Source organism: Sarcophilus harrisii, chromosome 2, assembly GCF_902635505.1.
Source record: "Sarcophilus harrisii chromosome 2, mSarHar1.11, whole genome shotgun sequence".
Lineage (NCBI taxonomy): Eukaryota > Metazoa > Chordata > Mammalia > Dasyuromorphia > Dasyuridae > Sarcophilus > Sarcophilus harrisii.
Window position 1 is genome coordinate 149,127,652 of NC_045427.1, and position 15,891 is coordinate 149,143,542.

At 31.0% G+C, this 15,891-nt stretch overlaps 1 protein-coding gene across 3 annotated transcripts in view; it reads right to left on the minus strand.

The window, feature by feature from the left end:
• Positions 1-15,891, minus strand: part of KIZ (kizuna centrosomal protein) — a 219,064-nt gene that overhangs the window by 23,176 nt on the left and 179,997 nt on the right. For all 3 annotated transcript variants that reach the window (XM_031951038.1, XM_031951039.1, XM_031951040.1), the window contains 2 exons: positions 12,842-13,007; positions 11,849-11,914 (listed from right to left, as the gene is read on the minus strand). In XM_031951038.1, the coding sequence (XP_031806898.1) occupies positions 11,849-11,914; positions 12,842-13,007 (232 nt within the window). The remainder of the gene's footprint in view (positions 1-11,848; positions 11,915-12,841; positions 13,008-15,891) is intronic.

Genomic DNA, 15,891 nt, shown 5'->3' on the forward strand with positions numbered 1-15,891 from the left:
CAGACCAAGTCAAAAAAAAATGCAAAAAATAAAAATGGATAAACAAAGAAAGTATGTAATGCTGAAAGGAGACAACAAACCAATATCAGAATTAAACTTTATATACTGCAAATAAATGCCTTAGCATCTAAATTCATAAAGGATACATTATCTGAACTTCAAGATATATACAGTTAATGTGACAGAATTCACAATATTCCTCTATCAGTTTTGGATATGTCTAACAGAAAGATAAATGAAAGGGAAAACTTGGAACTAAATAAATTTCTAGAGAAACTTAAGTTAAAAGATTTATGGTATCTTCTAAATGGCAAAACAAAAGAACATACATACATACTTCTTTGCACCATGTGGAACTTTTAAAAAAACTGACCATGGTATATGGTCACAGACATATCATAAATACACACATACACACACACACACACAAAGACAGAAACAATCAATACATCTTTTGTGGGCCAAAATGAAGAAGAGAAGCCACAAACAAAAATACAGATTCAAACTGAGACTTAACAATGAAATCTTATTTGCATCAAAAAGCAAGTCATAGAAACACTATGTAAAACAAAATAATAATGAAAAAAATATATCGAAATTGCTAAAGCATTTCTCAGGGGAAAATCAGATCTTTACAATCATACCCTAACAAAAATATAAAAAGAAAAGATTAATGGACTGAATATGCATTAAAAATGAAAAAACCCAACAAACCTAAAATAAGTACAAAAGAGGAGATATTAAGAATTAAAAGGGAAATAAATTGGAAACAAAAAATCCCATAGAAATGATAAATAATACTAAAAGCCAGTTCTTTGAAAAAGATTAATAAAATTGATAAACCCTAAGCATATCTGATCTAAAGAGAACAGAAAATCAAATGAATAAAATTACAACAGTCAGAAGAAATAAACAGAATAATCAGAACATATTATGTACAATTAAATGCTACCAAATTTAAGAACAAAAAGAAATAGAATACTTTTAACAATATAAAATATTCAAACTATCAGAAGGCCAGATAGAAATTTTAAGTAATCCAATCTCAATAAAGGAAATAAATAGCTCTAATAATAAAGGAACTATCAAAGAAAAAAATTTTTTGAAGAACAGTACCCATATATCACAAATTATCCTACAAAATTGAGAATGAATCATATCAGAATCCTTTTCTAAGACAATTATATAAGACAATAATAAAAAAAGACTAATACCTTAATCAGGGAAAAATAAAACCAGAAAGAAAACTATAGGTTAATATAATTAATAATTGCTAAAAAAAAATTTTAAATTAAAATCCTACCAAACAAATTACAGCAATTTATATTAGATATGCAAGGATGGTTTAATATTAGGGAAATAATCAAATTCAAAACTAGAATGTCCAAAACCACATGATTATCTCATTATATGCAGAAAAAAGCTTTGATGAAGTACAAAACTATGTTATGCTAAAAACCCTATAAAGAATAGGTGTAAAGGGATATTTTAAAGAACACATCATAAAAAAAATCCATCTAAAACCAAAAATAAGCATCATAAGAGATGAGGATAAACTAGAATCTTTTCCAATAAATATAGTATTGAAGCAAGGATGCCCACTTTCCCCACTACTATTAGATATGGTTCTAGAAATGCTAACAATAGTAACAAGACCAGAGAAAATAATTAAAAGGAGATAAAACTATCCCTCTTTATTGATGATATAATGGTTTACTTGGAAAACCCTAAGAAATTAGCAAAGGCACTAATTGTGACAATTCAGGTTACAAAATAAATCCTCAAAAATCAACAGCATTTAACTTTAATTAATTAAAACTGAAAATCCAAACAAGCTGTAGAACATGATTATAATAAAATATTACTGTGCTATAAGAAGTGAAATATGTGATAAACCCAGAGAAGCATGGAAAAATCTATATAAAGTGATGCAGAGCAAAGTAAGCACTTAACACAATTCTTAATAAGTTCTATTACATAAACTATTATAGCCATCAAGATAATTCTTATTGTGTAATACATTTCTTATATGTGTGTGTAATATATGCAGTAATAACTACAACAATGTAAATGGAAAGAGCAGTAACATCAAAAAATCAAAAGCAAAAGTAACAAAATTATAATGATCAATTGGGATTCAAATGAAGAAAAAGGAGAAGACATCTCCAGAATGCCCCCTTTGTCAAGGTGGGAGGTCCACCAGTGTTATACTTTGCACATGTTTTTGGACTTTTTCAGTCTATCAATAAATTGTGACAATTATATGCTACTAAAAATCAGACCACAGAAGAAAGAGAAATAGGTTAAAAAAGTATAAAATATCCAAACTATCAGAAGACCAGATAGAAATCTTAACCCAGACAAGGAAATAGATCTAGCTATAAAGAAACTATCAAATTAAAAAACAAACTAAATCCTGAACTAGATGAATTCAAAGGGAGAATACCTTTCCTTCTCTAATAAATGCTATTTGTCATTTGGGATGGTTTTCATGGTTGAGAAGGAGGAAAGATACATGAGATAGTATGGTAATGTATGAAACAGAAAATATCAATAAAAATGTTTTTAAAAAACAAAAAGAAAGAATAGGCTTTGTTTTGTTCTGGTAATATGAATTCTAAGAGAACTTCAAATTAAATTTAGATAAAATAATTCCACATTTTCTGAATAGGAATATAGAAAAAGATATATAGTAAAAACTGTGGAATAACTCTGTCTTCAACATTTCTTAAATCTTTAAGCATTATTTAAATTTATGTAAAAATTTTATTCAAGTTTTATCCTGGGACTCTAAAAATAAGATTCCCTCTCAAAAACTTAGAAAAGTTCTTTAGCATGCTAACACAGAAATACATGCTACAAATGAAAAGTTTAAGGCAACCTTTAAGCTCTATTTGGATAGGGAGAGAAGATTGGGATGGAGCATATAGTTTGATTCTACCTTATCCCAAATTAGGAAATAATAATAAGGAATATGATCAGACATTAAAGTTTCCATTATCAACCAGAAATTATCAAGATAACAGGAGTTCTAGGATTATGGGACCAAATCCTTAAAAACTAAGGGACACAGAACTAAATGATTTCTTATGAGTAGATGTCCTGTTTTCTGTTTTTAGAACTCATGATCCTGACTTGAATAGCTTTAAATTATTATGATAAATTCTAATTTTCAGAAAATTACCAAATCTTTAAAAATGAGGTATGACAGTTATTTCCACAAAATAGTAGAATACTTAGTTTGAATGAAAATACCTCCAAAATACGTAGATTATATTTTGTTTGAGACCTGTTTAGTTAAGTCTGTATTAAGATTTAGTCTTATAATAAGACAAAACAAACAAACAAAAACCATGCCACAACAAAAAATTAAGCAAAACTCTCCTACTTCAAGCAACATGTCAAACAAACTATAAGGAAAAATTATTTTATTCTGAATACATAATGAAATAAATATACTATTTTCATATCTTAGTAAGTAAACGTCTTCTACTTAATCTGGTTTTTTTTTTTTTTTTTGGATGATGGTGAAAGATTACTGGGAATATTTTTGTATATGTATTTTTGTAAAGTAGAGAAGACTAGGGATGGGCATTCAGAACATATGCTGAATAAAGAGAGCCAAGAAAGAAGGTATCAAGAAGAGGAGCTAGAAAAACCACAATTTCTCATTTGCTATTCTCTTTTACATGCAAATGTACACCTGCTTAAATACTTTTAAACAAACAAAAAAAGGAGAATGGCGTGTGTGTGTGTGTGTGTGTGTGTGTGTGTATGCATACACACACATATAGATATATGAAATGTACTAAATTATAATAATTATGATGATGGCTATAACAGTTTATGTAATAGAGCTTATTAGACACTGTGCTAAGTGCTTTACAAATATTTTCTCATTTGATCCTCACAACATCCCAAGAGGTAGGTGCTAATATTACTCCCAATCATTATCCCCATTTACAGATGAAGAAACTAAAACAAACACAAATTAAGTGACTTGCTCAAGTATTTGAAGTGAGGATGTGTATTTTAATTCAAGTCTGCCTGATTCCGGACCCAGGGCTCCATCTCTACATATTTTATAAAGATCTAAAGTAATGCCAAAATGTAGACAGATCACTTGGCCCCTGAAGCTTAAAGCCTGTTGAATGTAAACTACAGAAGTCTGACAAAGGGAATATAATCAAGGACAGTAAGAGATTTGTTAACTCATAAGTTCGTCTCTACTTGTCTATACTAGCCTGAGGATTAATAGAAGGCAGAGGGAGACCAAAAAGAGTTTTGACTATGTACCACAACGAGAACCTTAACTACAAAGGAAAAAATGATATATTTTGCCCTATGAAAGTGAGCAGGAAATAAAGATAAATGTTATCATGGGTAGACTTCTGTTAACAAAAAAACTCCCTTTTCCAACATTTGCTCTATTTCAATACTGCATTTTTCAAGTCCTTCTCATGTGTGATAACAAACCCAAGCAAAATGTTTTCCAAGATATTACACAAAACTCCAAGTGGCGCCCTTCTGAATCTGATGAACAGACAAGCTTCTGAACTAACATACTCTAATATGACCTTGACTATGTAGACTCATCAAGGAATAACAAGGAGAAATGGCATAGCCAGGGAACCACTTTCAACACAGCTTGACCAAGTGAACCAGTGTCAAAGAAAAAGAAACTGAATGGACATTCTCAGAGGATTAATCCTCTCAAGATAAAAGCTGAGGGCCCTTTTCACATCAAGCTTACCGAGAAGGGCTTTGCCAGGATGGGCACGTGGAGCGGGAAAAATGTTGGCAGGATGAATGAGTGATTTAGGTAGAACTCTGACCTTAACTTTAGGAAGATTATAAAGAAATCCTTAATACTTCTTTATCTTGATGAAACTTAATAGAGACTGAATCAGTTGCTAGAATCAGTCATTCAAGTTCACTTACTCAAAGTTAAATTGTGACCACAAATAAAAATTTTAATGTAAGAAATAGTTCAAAGGAGGCTTTCATCAGCTTGGTAAGAATTACATTAATCCGGTTGAAACTGTCTCAGCAAAACATTTTCTGATTATTCTACTATTTGAGACATAGTTTCAAAGTTTTAAATGTGCACAGGACTGTCCTTATTTTAAGGTAATTGATGTGAAGAGATGATACAAATATCACATTATCTGATAAAGTATACTTTTCTTCTATAATTTTCACTTGGAAACTTTTACCCCATTACTCATTGCTCTAGGACTAAGGTAAAAGAAAAGCATTACCTCCAAGAAGACCGTTTTGCATGACACACACTGATCCTTAAGTTACATCCCTTTGGCAACTTGTCAGTGGACCATCTTGTTGTGCCACTGAGCTCTTCTGATTTTTACCCTGTAATCTCCTTGAAAAAGAGGCTATGCTAATTTTTCCATCTTTCAGTTCTTAGTACCAAGAATAATGCCTTGTATTTAATAAATTTTGATGAATTTAATCATTCTTTCACTATTCCCAAAACTTCAAATAGGGGACTGTAAATAAAATGTAGCATCCCTGTAAAAGTAGACTAAATACAGAACTATGATTATAATAATAATAATAGGTTTGGCATGAGGAAATCATTAATTATATCTGAACAACCGGTTATATCTCAAATTTTTCATATATAAAGAAATACCAAATTATAGAATATCAGAGCTGGAAGGATTTTGGAGACCATTTAGTCCAAATTACCCCTGAACAAGAATCTTCTTTTGCATTTACACCTCCAGAGGGAGGGAACTCTTTATCTTATTGGCCAATACATTCTATTTTTGAACTGCTATAGATGTTGAGAAGTTTTTCAGATATTGAATCTAAATTTGTCTTTTTGGGTACCTGAAAAGTCCACCTAATCCTTTTTATAAAAAAGAATTTCAAATACTTGGCTTGCAATCAGGTTTCACCCTCTTCTATCCAATCCCTTCTGGATTCCCAAAAGTCTTCAAACTAAAAAAGAATATAAGTGACTGAATTTTAGACTTATGTACCTGAAAGTTATACTACGGATAGTTGTGTTTCCAAATTTTAAATCTCTTGAAAACCCTGGGTCAGTTAGGCAGATAAGAAAACAGGGAAGCCAACAATTAGTGATGAGGAACTAGAACATTCATACTGTCCTTTCCTTGGCATGGGAGGGAGGTAGCAGTCAGTATATTCTGAAACTTATCACTTCCTCAGGCATACCTTTTCACTATGAGATAATCCTAACTGTTAATTATTTATTTCTAATTTATACATCCTATCTTATAATAAACTAAAAAACATTTTCCTACAATACTACTGATTTGTTTTAGGCCTTGCCCTGTGAAACAATATAGGCTATCTCTATTCCTTCTACATGACAGCCATATTAACATTATTTTCTAGACTCTTCCCCTAGTTGATTTCCTCTGTATACACGCAAGTGTGTCCAAATTCAATGCGATAAACACTGAACACCTGCTATGTGCACAATACTTTCCAAGGTACTATGGAGGACACAAAGATAAAAGATATCTGCTTTCAAGGAGCTTACAATCTAGAAGAAAGGAAATTAGACATATACACAAATAAATATACTATAAAAAAGGTGAGGATTGATTGTTCATAAAAGGAATATAACTCATAGGAAGGAGAAACGGCTTCTGTCTAGAAGAAATCAAGGAAATGGCACCAAGAAGAAATACTATTTCAGTTAATGCTTGAAGGAGATGGGTAGGTTTTCAATTGGTGGTCCCAACTATCTTCCCATTCTTCCTATGAAATTCCTATCATTCCCTTTAAAATCTAATTTAATACCATATCATCTACAGGAGGTCTTATCTTTCTTCCCGCTCAGTCATAAGGAATGTTCCTCTTGCACCTTACTAAGTATTTTTCCCCATTTCTTTTGTCCCTGTATTTTATCCTCAATACCTCTCCAAAACTTTTTCTCCTAAATCTTCAATCACATCTATACCCTCAATATCTAAAAGATAACATGGCCTTTCACTTCTCTAAGAAGGCTAAGTTCAAAATGAACTTCCCCCTCAGCTCCCTTCTATCAGTCCTCACAACTTTTCTGTATCATTACCTATTTCTCCTCTTTCTGTCTGTTTGCAAAGAGGAATTCCTATTTCACATTAGGTTTAACCTCCCTATTTGAGTTCTTGTTCCAATTCTGTCCTGTCTCCTCTAAAAACTTTTCTGTAGAAGGACAACTTTGAGTTGGGATTTAAAGGGTGCATGGGAGTTCTATAGCGGGGGCTGGGATAAAGATGGTTAAACTGAAATCCCACAAATTCTTTTAAGCTTGGCTAAAATACCACATATTCCTTATAGCACTTTCTCATCTCCTTTTGCTTACAGGAGACAAAATAGAGATCTCCAAGTATCTGAAGAGCTATCATATGTAGTAAGAAGGATTAAATTTATTCTGCTTTGAGCAAGAAAGCATAATGAGGAGCAATGAAAACAAGTTTCAAAGGTAGGTGTTAGCTGAATATAAGGAAAAATTACCTAAAAATTAAATTTATCAAAAGGAGAATGAGCTATCTTAGAAAGCAGTGATTTCCCTATTACTAGAGGTCTTCAGATGAAATCTGCCTACTAAGAATATTGAAGAGTAAATTACTGTTCAGGTATAGATTTGATTGTATAATGTCTGAGATCCCTTTTAGCTCTAAGAAGCTATTCTTGGAAATAATAAAATATGTTGCTTATGGTCCAGAAAGCTTAGAGTGTCTTTAAATATTTGATGAATATTTGAAAGAGAAAAGTTTCTGTCTTCACAAATGTTTATCAGAATCTAGAGTAGCTATTTCATCAGCTTTGGTGATAACTTCTTTAAGGTTTTCTTAAAAAAACTTACTGGAAACTTCAGGGTAGAGACTGTCTAAGTATCATAAGATTGTATTTAGATATATAGTGACATCTTTATTATAGATCAGTAAATACCTTTCCTAATAAAACCATTAATTGTGTTCACAAAGGGAAGAGATTTTTTTTTCCTCTATAGCTAAGTTGGTTTTAAGAGTAGGAGACAAGTTACCCCTAGAGTAATAGTCCAAACTCTATGCTTTTTATTTTGCTATAGCAGTCAGGAATGGGAATGGAGATGTTAGTACCTGTCACTTGATTTTAAATAAAACCTAAGATATACATGTATATATAATCAAGAGTTCTGAAGTCAGATGCCCAATCTTCTCATTTTTTCCCTTCACCCATTTCTTTGGGGGCATGTGCTTTTTTTTTTTTTTTTTTTTTTTTTTTTTGTGATACTTCTTTCCCTTTAAGGCAATTCAAAAAGAGGTTTTTAGTCATATTTTTCTTATATAAAATGTATATAAAAAACACAGGGTTTGATTTACCCAGGGATCTGGCAATCTACTTGAGATAGCCTAACTAATGACCAGTGACTAATTCCCCAATTTTGGGACTGAATCACACAAAAAAATACAATGAATACACATTATATACAAACTATAAATAAACAAACATTTAGGAATGAAAGCAACTGTAAAAGAAAAAATCATTGTGGCACAATGGATAGAAAACTGGACTTGACATCAGGAAGATCTGGATTTAAACTGTGCCTTCAACACTTGTTAAATATGAGACTCTGGTTAAGTCATTTAGCCTCTCCAAGCCTCAATTTCCTCATCTCTTTAAAACAGATATCATAATATCTATAACATCTAGTTGACAGGATTCTTGCTAGAATCAAAGGTGAACATGAGTGTTTGTGTGTGTGTGTGTGTGTGTGTGTGTGTGTATGTGTGTGTGTGTGTGTGTCTGTGTGTGGTAAACCTGCAAGCTGTTTAAACATCAAATATTATTCAAACTAAATAATTAAATATATAATATACTTGAAAGTTACAAATGTTTACTGCCAAAAATCTAGCTAACTTTAATAAAAGGGAAAAAATTGTTGTAAATTAGAAAAACTAGGATGGCAGTTATAACAAAATGAAAAAAAATCAAGAAATTCTCCAAACTTATTTATTTCATAAGGCAACTCAGCCTCTCAATAATAAGCAATAAATATTGGGCAAACAATCAATTTACTAATCAATCAATAAATGTTTATCAAATGTCTATCATGTGCCATGAACTGCAATAATTTCTGGGAATACAGATAAAATGAAGGAATCAAATTATCTGTGGAGATACTGGACCATTAAGAAAATGTTCAGAGTTAAATTATTACCAACATATCTTTGAAAAATATCAAGTTGTCATTTCCCAAAGGCCAAAGAACTGAACAGCCATATGGAAGAATGCTCCAAAACACTAATAATAAGAGAAATATAAATCAAAACAACATTGAAGTTTTGACCTCATATCCTGTAAATTGGCAAAATAACAAATTGTAATGCTCAATATTGAAAGAATTGTAGAATGATAAGCACACATCAATATATTGTTGGTGGAGCTGTGAAATGTATAATATTTTGGAAAGCACTTTGGAGTTATAAAAATAAAACAAAAATGTTCACATCCTTTGAACCAGAGATTCTACTACCAGATTTATGCCCCAAGGAAGCCATGGAAAAGAAGAAAGTTCATATACAATGAAATATTTATAGCAGCATTTTTTTCTGATAGTAAAGAATTGGAAACAAAGTTGATGCTCATGAGTTGGGGAATTGCTAAACAAAATGTGGTCCATGAACATATTACTGTTCTGTAAGAAAAGAAATGTGTGATATGTAGAGAGAAACATGGAAAGTTCTCTATGAACTGATAAAGAATGCAGTTATCAAACTTAAAAATATATATATACACAGTTACAACATATAAACAGAAGGGTTTTACACTAAAAAAAATCAAATGTAAAAAATTATTAAGATTAAGCAGAACTTAAGATATATGAGAAGATACTCCCAACCTACCCTTTTGTGGAGGTCAGAGGTTGTCCATAAATGTTACAAAACTTTGCACATGTTTTTGCACTTTTTCAATGTATCAGTTAGTTGTGTTATTTTTTTTTCCTTCTCTAAAAAATACTATTTGTCACATAAAATGGTGCTTAGGGAGGGAGGAGATACTTGGGGTGGTGATTTGAGAAAAAAACTTTCAATAAAAGCTTATTTAAAAAAAAAGATATCAAACTCAAAACATGTTTTCCAATAGGAAGCCATTTAAATATATACATTGCCAGAATCAAATGTGAGTGCATGTGTGTGAGTAAACCTTTAAGTGCCATTTACATACATAGAAGTACAAACACACAAATCTACACTTTAAAAAATTGTCAATTACTGTTTATCTAGTGATAAACTAAGTGAATTGTGGTTTATTCTCACCTTGCTTTCAAATTTGTTGACAACTAAAATCCAGTCTTATTAAGTAATTACTTATTTCTTTTGGCAAATGACCTTTTATCTGTTTACACTGAAACCTAAACATCTGTTTTCTTCTTACTCAAGGGAGCATATGACAGAAAGTAAACTTTGATTTAATTTAAGGAATAATAGTTTACTCTTGGCAAGGAATAGTTTTGAGGGAAGCGTTAACTAATTTCTAAGGTCTAGTCTAGGTTTAATAATCTAGGACTTTAGAACTCATGAAAGAAGGAGAAGAATGGAAAGCTAGATAGTTTTCTATCTCTTCCTAAAACCAGTAATGTGCTGTTATTTTGTTTGAAGAAAATTTCTAGAACATCACATATTATCCATTCAAATGGAAATTCTCACATGTTGTAAAAATCTAAATAAAAATGATTTTTAGATTATTTGCTATTTTGTACTATTCATACCTTTGCTCCCATTAATGAGAATGAGTTGAACCTTTCCCTATTAGCATTTTCTACAAATCAAAATTCAAAAGAAATGAAAAATAATTCTAGCATAAAGGTTTTAAAAGGAAAAAAACACATTATTACAAAAGAAATATTAGCAAATGTAATTTACATAAAATCACTTCTATTAATTTTTTGAAAGTCAGAGTTAATCATGAACATGTTTCTTAAAGTATTAATTAAAATGGCATGAATTGTGCTGCAAATCTATTATTTTTTTCTACTTATTAAAAAATAAATACCATAGATGCAGATGCATGTTTCAGTATCCAAAATGGTATATATGCTTACATAAATATTTAAAAGTCAAACCTTTGAATTTATAATGAAGTACTACTGCACCACTTTACAAAATAAGGAAATAGTAAATTTAGATGTATGACAAATAGAACTCTGTTCAGAATACTAATTTATGCTGTTGATATCCTAAGACCAAAAAAGTAATGATATCATTCAGATTCCTTCTAAACAAGGTTAATACAGCTACTCCAGGGAGATCTTAATAAGGCTTGATGAAACCTTATTGCTAAAATTTTTAAATTATCAGACTGGCTTTGTAACTGAGGCACAAGCATGGCTTCTTGTCTAGCACATTTTTTTCCTACTCTTATTCTAATGATACACATTCAATTACTACAGAAAAGAAAAGAATCAAATCAGAAACATCTGTAGTTTGCCATATAATTACTGGATCTTCCCCATGGAGACTGACCTTTTAACACAGATAACTAGGACCTGAAAGGCTAAATGACAGATGATATTCACATGGTTTAAATGTATAACATGATTACAAGGAATTAAATAAGACGCTGTCATTTTCAACCTTAGTTTATGTTAACATAAGCTTTTATTTCATGATTACAAGGAATTAAATAAGACGCTGTCATTTTCAACCTTAGTTTATGTTAACATAAGCTTTTATTTCATGACATTATGTTTAATCTTTCTTCTTAGTATGTATTAGCTGAATTTACTGTTAGTGAGATTCATAATCCCCCGAAAGAGAATATTTTGATTATATAATAAGATGGGATACTGTATTTGAGACTGTTAGGCAACCATTACTTTTACCTGTAATAGGAATCTTTTCTATCAAGCTTTCTTCCTTGCTCTCATCTTCACATGCGCTAGTGACTTCTGAAAATGAAACAGACACCATGTTTCAAAGTCACACTGATCAATCTGGTTTTGTTTTCTTTCAAGACCCATTCCCTTTAATTTCTCACTTTCATTATCTTTTGTTTATTGGTCTAAACTACCCAATACTGTTCTTAAACAGGAAACCTACTGTGAACTTTATAGTCAAATATTTCTATTCTTTCTGTGAAGCTTCAATGGAAATATCCTAAGTTCTGACAGAATTAAGACACAGAACAACCCATATTTTCCCTATTTTTCAATAGCAAAAGTATACATCTAACAAGAATCTTGGAAATAATATAATTGGTTTAGACTAAAAGTATTATTAATGTTAATAATAGAATACCACAAATTTCTGAAACTAAAAATTGAACATTTACTGTAAGTAAAATGTACCACAGCTAAATTATTTGACTCATTCTTTAATGAGAAATGCTCTGAAGTAATAACATAATGCTTACAGTAAGCTGAAAGAAATAATTTCAGGGTAGTAAAAAGAAGCAAGTCAATTAATTGATCCTTAAAATACTTTATAACATTTTATGGAATATTTTCTACTTTTTAAAATTTCTACTTTTGTATAAGAACTCTGGCCACAAAAGATAATAAGTCTTACTTAAAAAAAAATCCATTTTCCCCAGAAATTCAAAATTTAGCAAAATTATTATCCAATATTTACAGTTTAGATGGGGAAAGGATATAGTACAAAGTTGGTGGATATTTCCCTAATATTTCTCTAATTTTTCTTATTAGAATGGAAAGGGACATTTTTATCAGAAGGGAACTACAAAACTGAAAGATTTATTCAACAAAATTAGAATGTTACTTCTCTATAGTTTTCAATGTTTAATTTATAAATATACCTTGAGAAACAGTATCAAATGAATGCAGTTTTGCTAGGAAAGACCCTTTAACAATAGTTACCTTGTTTCCTTGTACCAATGCTGTCAAGCCATTGAACATGTTTTGCTTGCTTTATTTCACTATTGTCATTCAGAATAGATGGCAAGCTGCAAGATGATTCATTACTGTGAATAGACGACCTATCTTCACACTCTTCTGTAAGGGCTTTTTTCAATAATGCTGTAGCCTACAGTATTAAAACACACACACATTTACACAAAGAAATAAAAATAAATTGCTGCCATATTCCCCTTGGTCTCTGTGATATATCAGTTAAAAAATAATTTTGGGCTTGACATTTAACAAAAATGATCTTCAAATTAAGTTAAAATTCTTATTATTTTACATCATACTTCAACCCTGACAAGAAAATTCATTAACAATGAAAATCTTATTTTCATTTTGAGAATATATTTTCTATAACACAGTATTGTGCCATTTAGATTGGAGAAAGGTTATTAATGTATTTATTATTTTCTAATCTGAATTGGTTTGTTCTCCCTTGTGTATGAACACAGTACCCTACCAAATCAAAAATATTTATGTATATACAAATATATTGAAACTGAAACTGAGATACACACAGAGGCAGAGACAGAAAAGGGAGAGAAGCACAGAGACAAAGAGAGACAGAATGAAAGAGAGTTCATACCATCTTGGTTTTCTATTACATACTTTTTTGGGATCAAAATGGCAAAAAAGAAAATACCTTCTTAATTAAAATCACTCAAATTAGTGCTGATTTGGACTGAGAAAGGCACTTAGGAGAAAGGTAATCAGACTCTCCTTTCCTATTCTTCAAAGACTGCCCTCCCCAAACTTTACAAAAGTTACCTTCAATTTGTAAAAAGCCTTCTCTATAAAGGAGATGCACTAATCAAAAGATTATTTACACTGAGAACCTTTATTAGCTTTATGTAAGATGTAAAAATTTATATACTTTCCCCTAAACTAACTTGGGCTATTTAAGAGTATTTCTAAATTATCTTTCTTTCAAAGAGCTCTAAATGTAATTACATATAAAATCTGATCTGGTTCTTAGAAGTAGTAGAGAACAAGTTTGATTAATCCCATTTTACAGATGGAAAATTCAACTCTGAAGTCACATAGTCAATGGTGATGCTTGGTTAGCACCCACAGACTTTTGGTCAAGTCTTCATAACAACTAAAAATAAAAGTTTTACTCATAAGGTTTTTGAGCCAATTAGATATTATTTAATACATGATAATACCTTCAAAGTAATCATTCCTCCCCTTGAATTTTTCAATGTGATTGGCATTTATATAGTGCTTTATAATTTGCTAAGTCCTTTCATATACATTTTCACATTTGATATAACAAACTTGTAGGTATTCCCAGTGTTCTAATTCTAGCCAAACTAGCCTACTGGCTGTTCTAGCTTGTCCTGGTACCTTTAGATAGTATCTTCTAGGCTTAGAGTACTCTCTTCTTCTCTGCCTCTTGAAAGTTATTGTCCTTTTTAAGCTTGCCACAAGTGCAATCTCCTAAAGAGGCCACTTCTGAGCCTGTTAGTATTCCTCTCTTGAAATTACTTTGTATTTATTTTGTAGCTATGGGATATTCCCAATGTTTTAGTGCAGTTTTTAAGTTTCTGAAGTTATTCCCACACTACTGCTAGACAGCAATTACTTTCAACTAGGAAAGTCAATAAAAGAGGCAGTTGATGGAGGCCTTAAATGAGGGGAAAGATTTAATAGGATTATTAAATTTTAGAAGTGGAATGATAGAGCTGGAAGGGATCTACAAAGTCTTCTAATTTTCCATAGAAAAAAGGAAGCTGAGCCCAGAAAGTTAAATAATGGGCCAACACTCACACAGGATCTAAGTATTGCAGGTCCTTTTACAGAAGATAGAGCAGCTTAGAGTCAGGAAGAACCGAGTTCAAAAATAGTCTTAGGTACTTACTAGTTAAGTGACCATGTTTGAGCAAGTCACTTAAACTTAACTTTGGTTACCTTGGTTGTCTCATCTGTAAAGTGGGGATAATAATATCCCCTACCTCCATGGGTTGTTATGAGGATTGAATGGAATAATAATTGCAAAGCACTGAATATAGCAAATCTATATAAATGACAGCTGATATTTCTATTAAGCAGAAGAAATGGGATATGAACTGTTCCTTTAGTCTACATTTTTAATTCTTCCTACAGTACTGCATGGTCTCCTTAGAAGAAGATGAAGGACTAACACATCTACATAAACTCAACCTAACTATTTTACAAAGTTGATGACTCTGAAAAAATATGTAGTGATTAAGTAAAAACATAGTAACATTATTAGTATTTCTTAGAGAAGCTTAATTAAGGTAAAGTTCTTAGCAGAACAATGAAAGAAGGTGATACCAGATTCTACCTTAGGCAGTAAATACTAATTCTGGCTAAGCTAAAAAAAAAAAATCACCAATGTCTTTTACAGTTATATTTTAAGGGCAATGCTGTAGTTAAATGTTTACATATTTACTTTTTTTATTATAGCTTTTTATTTACAAAGATATATGCATGGGTAATTTTTCAGCATTGACTCTTGCAAAACCTTTTGTTCCAATTTTTCCTCTCCTACCCCCCCAAACGCTCCCCCAGATAGCAGGCAGACCAATACATGTTAAATATGTTAAAGTATATGTTAAATACAATTACATATTTACTTTTAATTGTATTATAGTTACTACTCATAGGCAAAGGTCTATTCTGGATAATCTAACTTTTCTGTTAATGCTTCTTAGCTTTAACAATTAAGAAGTAACACTTTTAGATTTAAAAAAAAAATAACATTTTAATCTGACATGAAATTGCTTAGAAAATGTTATTTTTTTTCTGAAAAATAGTTATGGTTTATGTTCCGCATGCTTTATTTTTCCCTTTCCTTTTCTTTTTTTGCAAAGCTATTGTTAAGAAGTATTAAATTCTGGAAGCTGGATTTGAACTCAGGTCCTGACTTCAGGGTTGGTGCTCTATTTACTGTGACTCTTGCTGCCCCCATTTTTCTTTCTTTCTTTCTTTCATGTAAGCTTTTTGAAACCTAAATTGTGTATTAAATTAAATTTCTGGAT